This window comes from Aquila chrysaetos, chromosome 16 (genome assembly GCF_900496995.4).
Source record: "Aquila chrysaetos chrysaetos chromosome 16, bAquChr1.4, whole genome shotgun sequence".
In the NCBI taxonomy this organism is placed as follows: Eukaryota; Metazoa; Chordata; class Aves; order Accipitriformes; family Accipitridae; genus Aquila; species Aquila chrysaetos.
In genome coordinates this window covers 28,296,943-28,308,067 of record NC_044019.1, presented here as the reverse complement: position 1 = coordinate 28,308,067, position 11,125 = coordinate 28,296,943, and the positions used below count along the sequence as shown (strand labels likewise).

Below are 11,125 nucleotides of genomic sequence, written 5' to 3'. Positions count from 1 at the left end.
TGCTCCTTTGAGGTGTGTGTCAGGTAGGCTGGGGTGAGGGAGAGAAGTGGGCTGGTTGTTGTAGGAGCTCTTGGAATGGAGAATGGGGTAGTTGCTTGAAGGGGAGGGTGGGGATAACTAGTGGGGCACAGAGGCGTGGGAAAGGGAACCAAATCAAGGCACCGGAGAGTCCTTCACTCTCCTGCATGTGCTGAGAACCGGACTGTTCTGAAGCGTCCACATGTCCATACACATCCCTTCATCCAGGCTTTAACTGCACCACAGAAATACCGACAGTAATGTGTGTGCCTTCTGCTGAAATCAGTGAGAAAATAAAGATTATTTCAGACTCTGGTGTCTAGGCACTCCTCAGAGGAGTGGAGTTAGGTTTGCTGCCCTTGGGGAAGAGGTGACACCATCCCTTGCAGGCACTGCGTGCCGCTGGCACGTGGACCACGTTGAGGAGCACACTCAACACTTATGGCCTGGGCTGCCTGTCTCCTTTCAGCTGTCCCCAGGGAAGCAGAAATGTGGGCTTTTTTCAGGGTGCTGGTGGCCCCCGAGGAATGTACCCTGCTCACGCGTGACCACTGATCTTCTGGATGCCCTGGCATCTTCCCAAAGAGATACCGAGCAATTCGGAGGACAAAATCAGTTCAGATGCTGCGGCCATTCTCCCTGGCAGGCTGGGCTGACTATCTTGGTGTTAGTTCAGGGTGGAAAAGCCTGCGACTTGCAGATCCTCTCTCTGACTTATTTTGGACCTCAGGAGATACACTGCAAATATCTGGCAGATGCCGCCCCTGAGAATCCTTGCCTTTTACCATGGATGATTGAGAGCGTCTGCCATGGCAGTTTGTATGCAGGCATCACCTTTTAAATGTCCAAGGTTGGATGTAAAGTGTTCACATTAATGTGATGTGTAAAATGGGTTCACATTAAATGCTGCATGTCTTCATGATGGGTATGTTTAAGGACAAGCTGTCAGGATGGAAAGTTTGTCACAGTTTATATTCGTATGTTTTTATCAGTTGATGGCTTCTTCTGAGCACAATAATGTTTTAAAATACAATTTGTTTTCCTTTTAAAAAAAGGCTTTTGATATTTTTAATAACAACGGAAATGTTTCAGTTCTCCCAGTGATAAAATCATTACAAATATTAAAAAGAAAACATTTTTAACATGTTTTCTGATAAATGGATACTCTCTTCCCCTCAGCAGTAGAAGTTAGATGAAAAAAAACTTACTAAAATTAATTAATGACATAGACCTAATCTGAATCAACTATATGTGCATTGCAGAACAATAGCATTAAAAATTAAAGAATAGTAGAAATGGAACTCAAATTTCAGCTTTCAGAAACTGTAAACAGGAAGCAAAAAGCAACTACAGACATTAGGGTAAACCACTATTTTTTTAAGTGGTGCTTTTCAAAATTAATAAAAAGACAAACGAACAGAAAAAAGATAATAGACAACAGAAGAATGCATCTTCCCTTTAGGAAAATATTTGCAGATGAAGGCATGAAGAGGAAATCCATAAGGTTTCTCAAAGAAAATTACCTGTGTTGCCTTTTTCTGTCAATTTAGGTTAAAAGAGCAAATGTTTTGTAGTCTGGTAGTACAACACTTCAAATAATCACATCTTGCACCTCAAGGGCTTGGGTCTAGAGAATAATTTGTTGCAAATTGTGGTATTTATTTACCTTTCTTCTGCTTCCTATTTTTTCCCTATTCTTGAATTTATTTCTATTGGTAGAGGAGATGTTAGAAGCCAGAGGTTCTCATCTGTCCTTAAAGGAAGAAATAACAACCCAGTGCATGCTGTAGTTAGGTGCAGATACTCTGTCCTGGGCTGGAGGAAGCTAAAATAATATGCAACTCCACCCCTGTATTTCTTTGAAATACAAGAAAAGGGAGGATGCAACTCAGTACATAAAGTTGTAAGGCAAGTTGGTAGGGGTTGGAGCCCTTTTCAACTACATCACAACTCTATGGTATGGAAACCTCCCGAGGTAATAGAAGAAAGGAACTTCTAGGGCATGAATCATTTCCCTATTTGAAATGCTTGTGTTAGGAAGCAAAGAATCATGCACTCTGTGAGCCGCAGAAGGTTGCATGTGTTGCTGAGATACAGGTGTTTAAAATCAAGTGAGATAGACAGACTTGTGCCTGAGAATTTATGAATTTGATATTGCTGTGCTCTGAAAGACAGAGATCTATTGAGTGAGCTGCAAATTTTGAGTGGGATTCATTTGATGAAATGCAGACACCAAGACATTTTATCTTATCATATTGAAAACATTTAATGGCCACTGAAAAGAAATAGGCACTTTCAGTGTGGTCCTAATACACGTCAGATAAATTCTGTGGTTCAGGTGCATATATGTTTTCACTGACCACAGATGGAGCTTAAAATAACTAGGTGAAGAGTAGAGATCTACAATGAAGATACTGAAAGTTACGAGAGAAAAGCCTTCCCCAATACCTCAGAGTTCTTCGATTCGGTAAACTATCAGCCCTCAGTTCCAGACCAGTATTGCTGTGTTAGGCACAGCACGGTATTAGGAGGACATCGTTATTGTGTCACGGGTTTCCCGTTCCTCTTTGTCATCTGCTGAATCTTCAAAGGCCCTCTGGAATGCCAGCCTGAGGGTGAACTTGATTCTCCGATCCCTGTAGCTCCCCACGAGGAAGTAAATGACGGGGTTGAGGCTGCTGTTCACACAGGACAGCACAAAGCCGATCTCCGGGGAGTAGAGGAACTTGTAACCCAAGAAGTCAAAGAAGATCAGGACGCCCAGAGGCACGGCGAAAATGAGGAAGAAGAGGATGGTGAGCATGATGACGGTGAAGAGCCTGCCCGTCTGGAGTTTTTGGGAGCTGCACTTGACTCTAAGGAAGAGGGTCAGGCTGAAGAACAGCATGAGGGGCGTGCAGAAGAGGAAGTCCAAGGCTCCGATGGTGATGAGCAGGAGCCGGCAGCTCGCGGCAGGGCGGTGAACGGTACACAAAACGTAGCCGAGCGCGTTCAGCAGCAGGGAGAGACCCCAGAGCAATCCGGAGACGGCGCCGGACAAGTGCTTGGGGCGGTGGCTTCGGCACCAGATCGGACAAAGGACAGAGAGGCACCTCTCGATGCTGATAGCGGTCAGGAGATACAAGCCGGTGCCGTACATGAAAAGATCCAGGAAGAGGAATAGCCCAAACTGCACCCCGACGTTGAACTGCATCAGGTACTGAACCGTCTCAACGGCGATGCAGAGGAGGTAGCCGAAGTCGGCAGCGGCCAGGTTCAGGATGTAGACAGTGAAGTGGTTCCTCCGGATGCGGAACCCGAGGTACCACAGGACTATGCCGTTTCCCACCATCCCGCAGACAGCGCTGATGAGGCAGAAGCTCTCCATGAACTTGAGGACAGCGTACGATGCCTCCGCCTTTTCCACAGCCGCACTCTGATTAGTCCCATGAGCCTGGCTGGTTGCAGTTGGGAGGAAGATTGATGTAGTTGAAGTACTCATAAGTGATTTCAGACAGACCTGTAAGCAGAGAGGAGAGAGGTGGTAAGTCCAGTGTGACTTTCCCTCATGGTGACCTGGTGGTGTTTCTGGATTTGTTCCAGCGCTTTGTAGCCAAAGCTTGGTTTAGGGAGGGACTGCTGTGTTTGGACTCGGAGCACAGAGCTTTGAGGCATTGTTCAAAGCACTGTTATCTAAGGCGAAATTCTATATGACATGTAGGAAAAGCTAGATTGCGTTGTATTTCTCCCTTTTAAAAATTCATTTCTTGAGGGTCCTTTTTGCAGTCAGTATTGGGAAACAAATATCTTAGAAAAGCAATTATAGCTTAGATTAATCATGTCTGAAAAGTACCTCTTGTCTGAATAAAAGGAGAACCCAGTGTTAACAACTCTAGGATAATTGTCTTTGCTTCATGTAGCTAGGATTATGTGCGACAAATCTTGTGTGGAAGTTCTAGGCAATCAGCATACAATTTTAATCAGCATGAAAGCTGATTGAGTTTTGTCCTATGCATATGCCAGAAAACATGGTAGAGAGTACTCAAAATAGCTGGGGTTTTTTTTATGTTGATGACTGATTTCTATTTTAATAAAGTGTAGTTTAATATGGTTGGTTTGTTCTCTTGAGCCCTATGTACAGACAATAAACAATTCAGTCTGACAGAATCAGCCCTTAATAACTTCCTTCTCAGAGTGAAACTCTAAGAACCATATGTGGGACAAAATGTCTGACCCTCACAGGACATTGGAAGTATGACTCAAATAATTATTTCACCCCATTCCCTGAGGCAGTTCACCCATGATACTGGGCTCTGAATGAGAATTTGGGGGGGGGGGAAAGGTTGAAAAATAGAATTCACACCCTTTTTTTGTCTGATGAGGTCAAACACTGTGGCTCTTTTCCTCTCTCCCCACCAGCTATTTATTTTGACATGGCAAGGTAGAGAAGTGTCATGAAAGACAGCAGGAGATAAAACGAAGAGCGGAACAAGTCAAAATGGGGAGAGCTGGGAAGATGTGAATCACTGAGCAGTCTAACCAGCATGAATAGTCTGTTCTCTCTTTGTAAAATGCTGCAGCATACATGGAGACGGACTTCCATAAACAAGCGAAATGTGACAGATTGAATCATTATTGTTTCATCTCAGCACCCCAGACACAGTGTCTTCAGTGCCGCGTGGACAGAGGCGAGGTAAATGCATGATGCAGGTAATTTCCTCGGCCAGCTGATCGCCCGGAGCAGTGGAGACAATCTTGCCCCATTAGTCCATGGAAGGCATGTACGCCAGCAGAGCTTGGCTGGCAATCCAGCTGGGACTGTGACACCTAGCTTTCACCATTAAAAATGCAAACATCTCATTTAACATTGCCTTTAAAGCTGCCATTTGAATTAATGGAGGTTTATGAGCACCTCCGATGGTAATGTATTTTATCCGAAGATATGTGTCTTAGGTAGGTGTGCAGTCACCTGCCTGTCTTTGCTGACTGCAGATACATTGCAGAGTGCCAGCTTCAGTGAGAGGATTATTGTGTGGACAGCTGAAGATAACTGAGGTGAATTCCACCCTTAACTTCACCAGGGCTTGCAGGATGTGAAACCTTTAGGGTTGATTGAAAGCAGGGAGCTTCTGGCACTGTATCGTACTCTTTTATAGGAAGCTGGATGATCCTATCCTCAGCTGTTATGGGACCTTGAGTGCTTCTAACATTAAGACCTTAGAGACTAATGGTCTCTAAAGAAAGAATTTTAGTACATACTGAAAGGGACTACGGAAAACAAAAAAACATCATCTCCTTCAGAATGCACAGAATCTCTGTTGTAGCACAGTTTCACAACAGGAACACCTCAGAGTTCAAGCTCACCTTCTCTTTCCTTATCTGGGGAGAGCAGCATACTGCCTGACCAACTTCACTAGCAAGGCTACCTCTTCCCTGAACATTTCTAGCAAGCAAATTGAAAAGACACAGCGTTATGACTTTGTTCACTTCCTCGCTACCTACTTTTGCAGTGGCAGCAAACTATCGGTCCTTGATTCACAGTAGGAAGTAGCTGAAGCAGCCTCTAATTCTGTGAACCAAGTCTGCTGTGAGGAGAAAGGAAGACCCATTGGTTAAGTGGTTTCCTAGCCTTTAGGATTCCCAGTGCAGCACTGTCTCTCTACCACAAGCTATCTGTGTAACCTGAAGCAAATTTCCAATTGATTTGAAGAGGACATGAGCATTCAAGTGTCACTTAAGCTCTGCCTAAGCCCACTCCAGCCTTCTGAGCCGCTGCCCGTTTTAGGAAAGTGGCTGTTCTACCTCCCTGCTGCAGTCATCTCCAGAAGGCGATTGACCCCATCCTCCAGAAGTGCGTCTCTCTCCACTGGGCATTCAGGGAATGACAGGTGGTTAGCTGTCTAACTTAAACTCATCAAGCATATTTCCTAATGTTAAATGACATGTCCCTGTGCCATTGATCGTGTACAAGATATGTACAGATATGGCTGTAATGGACTCCCTGTGGACAAGTGACAAAACATCAATAATTTTGCCTTCTACTGTAATGGAAGTGAAGAAATCCTTCTCTGAATTCTGTAGACCGTGGAAAAGAATACCAAAAAAGTCACTCACAGTTCTAATATATTTATTGTATGACCTTGGACAGACTGATTTCTTGTTGTCTCCAAGACAGATTCAAGACATGAGTCTACTTCCTTAATGAAACTAGTGAAAGTTTGCATCAAACAGAAGCAGGCTGAGTCTAGGTGGTCTTTTTCTCCCTTGAGGTTAAACATCCTTCCTATGGTTTGCCTGCTGAGTACCAAATAGTTCTTGTGGCAGATGTCAGTTTGAACAACCTTGACACCACAAAGACGTTTTAGACTACGGACAGAAAGTTATGCTGTTGTATGTTCTTGCCTAATCTTAAGTGATCATCTAAGACCAAAACTGCTAATGCTAGGTTTCTGAATAATGACATCTTATGTTACAGAAGATGTATTTAGAGCAATTCAATAGCACTTGTTCATAGAAAAGGGTCCTCAGAATGAAGCTCTCCTTATCTTGAAAATGGTCAAGACCAGTGCTTACCTAGAGTGAATTTCTAATCAGCAGGAGAAGAAAATGTTTTATTTCCTTTCCTCCATTTTTTTCTCCTCCCTTCCCCTCACCATCTCTCCAAAAGCATGACAGAAAGCATTAGACAGAGTGCAATGGCAAAGATATTGTCTAGGAATTTCTTACCTTTTTGTGGGTTCCTTGGAATTTCAGTGACTGATTTGCAGCAGCTGGCTGGTACAGATCTGCTGGGTAAAATTGTCACCTGAATTCTGTGACATATGGTCCAGATAAAATCCTTGTGTCATACTGTAGTGCTGGGCTACTTAGACACTGTTTAAAAAGCCACGGTCTTTTCAACGTGACATCCGACAGCCAACCAATCACTCTCTTGGGGAAATATCTAGCTTGTGTGTGGTCACTTACATTTGAACCACTTCCCTCTTTGTACAGAACCTGTCACTGTCATGTCTCAGGAAATGTTTTTTTTACTACTTCTCCCTTCTTCAGCCAGTCTCACAATACAAAGAAAGCAAGAACCATCTGTACAAAATTATACCTTGCCTCTTGCACTGATGCTTTATTTCCTACTTGTGTCCCTGAGAGGCTCTAGTTTCACAGTCCTTGACGAGGATGCCTTACTGCTACTCAGGATCACGTAGATTGAGAAATTGTCAGTCCTCTTCCACAACGCTTGCTGATGATTTCACAACCTCCCTCAGCCCAACTTCTTATTCCCCAAGGGCCTATTGTCCCTGCCAAACTGGCCTTAAGGCACCCATCACCACAGGGTGTCCTCCTCTGACCCACAGCCTCTCCCAACACAAATTACCAGTCTACTTAGTCCCTACTGCTTCACAGGACCTTTCTTGGAGGAGGGTCCACCCAAACTCCATAGCCTTACCACACCTCAGCAGCTACAATTGCACAACATCTGCTTGTGCTGCCTTCAGTACATAATGCCTGCTTCTGAAGTCACGAGCTCTTTCAACGCAACTTCACACCCCACAGTATTAGCCGCCACATCATACTGTCTTTCAGCACAGTCCTTCACCATACCTCAGGCATTTCCGATTTCATAAAATCCCTCAAGACACCCTCCACCCTTGTGCCTTCCATTTCCAGTTTCACAACTTCTCCCCAAAGAGTGCCTCAGCCCCATCTTGCCCACCACCAAATTCACACCTTTTCACCACCTCGTTTCTCTATCAAGACAGCCCCTTGTCAGCATTCACTACCCACTCACAACATCTCACCATGCACAGTTCCTCCATGTGCATGAGCTACCACTACGATGTCCAGATCCACATGCCAATGTAAGTGGAGTGAAAATGGAGAAAACACCTTTCTCCTTTCCTGGCAGTAAGCACATCCTTATAGAGAACTATTTTGCCACAGGAGATACCAGCAACTCTTGATTTGGGCTTGTGCATTAAGTCACTTCTGCTAGTCCATTTGGCTAGGGAAACAAAAGGAGATGAATATGGTGCTAGCCAAATTGCTGCCATGAGTGTCAGTGGGTACAGAAACTGGCAGATCTGGCCCAAATTATCTTAGCAGGCCAGATAGCCGATGGTTCATCTTTAGCTTCTTCTGTCATTTGTTGTTCCTCTTCCTTTCCCAATGATTGTAAGACTGTTTTTACTTCCTTACCCAATACTCTGTTTCCTATAGTGACTACCGTTAACCCTTATTAACCTGGCCAGGACTCCAGGCTACAGTGTAAGATGATATTTAAGTTAGAGGTCTATTTTCAACCAGAGCAGTATTTAACCTCCTCATTAATTTGGGGGTTTCCATTTTCACTGCATGGATCACTGGCATTCTGTGTTGGGAGATGGTTACATTACCTTGGTTGTTATCAGGCCATTCTAAATTTCAAGAAATGTCAACAAAATGAAGTAATGGGCAGCAGATGAAACTATTTATTGACACCTGTAGGTCAGAAGCCTAAAAATACACAGTAGACTTCAGAGGAGGGATGCGTTTGAGTTGAACTGATGCATGAATTGGCATATCTGTTTGCTTTATTGTGTTTTGTTTCATAGACTCACCTCTGGCTGTGGAAGTCTTAAGTTAAGAAGGATGAGGCTCTTCTTGACAGAAAGATTGTATAGAATCATAGAATGGTTTGGGTAGGAAGGGACCTCATGTAGTCCAACCCCCTTGCCATGGGCAGGGACACATTCCACTAGATCACGTTGCTCAAAGCCCCGTCCAACCTGACCTTGAACTCTTCTGTCATGGTTTAACCAGCACAACTTCCAGTGATGGGGCATCCATAACTTCTCTGGGCAACCTGTTCCAGTGTCTCTCCACCCTCATCATAAAAAATTTCTTCCTTGTGTCCAACCTAAATCTACTCTTCAGCTTAAAACCATTGCCCCTTGTCCTGTCACTACAGGCCTTGTTGAAAAGCCTTTCTCTGTCTTTCTTATATTTCTTATATATCTGCCCTTTATATATTGAAAGGTCACAAGAAGGTCTTGAGGAGCCTTCTCTTCTTCAGACTGAACTCTCTCAGCCTTTCTTCACAGGAGAAGTGTTCCAGCCCTCAGATTGTTTTCATGGCCCTCCTCTGGACCCACTCTAACAGGTCCATGTCTGTCTTGTCCTGAGGACCCCAGAGCTGGATGCAGTACTCCACGTGGGGTCTCACCGGAGCAGAGTAGAGGGGGAGAATCACCTCCCTCAACCTGCTGGTCACACTTCTTTTTACGGAGCCTGGGATATGATTGACTTTCTGGGCTGCAAGCGCACATTGCTGGCTCACGTTCAAATTTTCATCCACCAGTATCCCCAAATCCTTGTCTGCAGGGCTGCTCTCAATCCCTTCATCCTCCAGTTTGTACAGATAGTGGGGATTGCGTCAACCCATGTGCATGACCTTGCGCTTGGCCTTGTTGAACTTCATGAGGTTCTTTCTCATGGGCCCACTCCTCAAGCCTGTCAAGGTCCCTCTGGGTGGCAACCCTTCCCTCAAGCGTATCAACTGCACCACTCAGCTTGGTGTCATCAGCAAACTTGCAGAGGGTGTATTCGATCCCACTGTCCTATATCAATGATGAAGATACTAAATAGTATTGGTCCCAATACAGACCCCTGAGGGACACCACTTGTTGCTGGTTTCTACTTGGACATCGAGCCATTGACTGTAACTCTTTGGACACGGCCTTTGTCTGCCCTAAGTAATTTTGTTCAAAATCTAGATGTCTATTTCAGAGCTGATACCATCCTAAAATCAGGTCTGAGGGAGATCCATTTCTGAAGAGATGTGTTTCTTTCCATAGGAAAGCCTAGAGTGACAAAGACTGAACTCAGCTGACTTCCACAGGTATAAAATAGCTGACTTCCTCCCTTGGTTTCCCCATTTGCAAAAGAAGGATTTCTTTTTACTTTGTAATTAGCTGACCTTTGCTAAAACGTGCAAGTTCTTGCAAAAGGCTTTATTCACTGAGTTGCCAGTGATGACATATTATGCAAAATAGGACTTGAAGAGTCATCAAGAGGTAACCCAGGCCATCTTCTGCCTTTGTGAAAACTTAACTTAATCATAACCACTACTGAGAGAAGTGTGCCTAACTTGCCCTTTAAAAGACTACTGTGAGAGGTAACTCTTTACCACCCCCAGAATATGGCACCTCTCTCCTTACTACTAGAAATCTCTCTGATTTTTTTTAAGGAAGATTTGTGTTTTATGTGTTTTCTTTTTGGAATACCCAAAGACGTGAAGTACTGTTTTATTACGCACAATGCTATAAAGCCAAAGCAGTGGATCTCATGGGCCTCTACACTTGGGAAAACCATAATGCATGGCTTAAGGAAGGACTCTGGAAAGGGTTAACTGGACTAGGTCACATCACATGCTTGTCCAGTTTAATATTCTGCTAATTCATTGGCTGTTATTTCTACTGGAGAAATCCTGAAATGCCTTCATAATACCATTCTCACTGACTGAGAGCTATTTCTTTAATATATGTTTGCCTAAACTTTTCAGTCAAGACAGAATTAATTTCTCCTCCTTCTCCCCTTCCTTTCATGCCTTCCCCTCATTAAGCCTCCACGCCTCGCTCCTCCAGCCCCAAGAGCCCTTGAGGTGGGAGATTTCCTTGGAGAGGGTTAAAGAGTGCTACTTAAACAGTTTTCTTCTCAGCCTTCTTTCTGCTGCTGGGTTCTGAATGCATCACACGATCCAGACAGCCCATCAAAGCAGTTCTCACATAGGCAGAAAATACCAAGATACACTTGTGATACAGGAAAGCAAGAAATGAAATCAGATGGGATTATACAGTAAAAGGCACTTCCTAAGCAAGTGTTAGAAGCTTTCCAGAAGCTGTTCTGTGTTCTTTAAAGCCTGTGTGCTCTAACACATTCCTACCAGGGAAGGCAGGTGTTAAGGAGATAAAATCATACAGCCCTTACACAAAAAATTAGATCTCCAAACACAGAGGAGGTAAGTTCTCCAGGTTCTCTGGATTCTTTCTTTTCTTTTTTAATTTCCTTCCTTCTTTTCTTTTCCTGATTTCCTTTCCCCTTTTGTTTCTCTTCTTCTTGAACAAATGTGAAAATACAGAAAGAAATTTTCATT

General features: G+C 44.0%; 1 protein-coding gene across 1 annotated transcript; it reads right to left on the bottom strand.

Moving 5' to 3' along the window:
• Positions 1 to 980: 980 nt before the first annotated feature.
• On the bottom strand, positions 981 to 6,853 carry LOC115352178 (proto-oncogene Mas-like). Its single transcript, XM_030039910.2, has 2 exons — positions 6,724 to 6,853; positions 981 to 3,517 (listed from the first exon to the last, which is right to left on the bottom strand). The coding sequence occupies exon 2, from the start codon at positions 3,497 to 3,499 to the stop codon at positions 2,543 to 2,545; it is 957 nt and encodes a 318-aa protein (XP_029895770.1). The 5' UTR covers positions 3,500 to 3,517; positions 6,724 to 6,853; the 3' UTR covers positions 981 to 2,542.
• Positions 6,854 to 11,125: the final 4,272 nt, after the last annotated feature.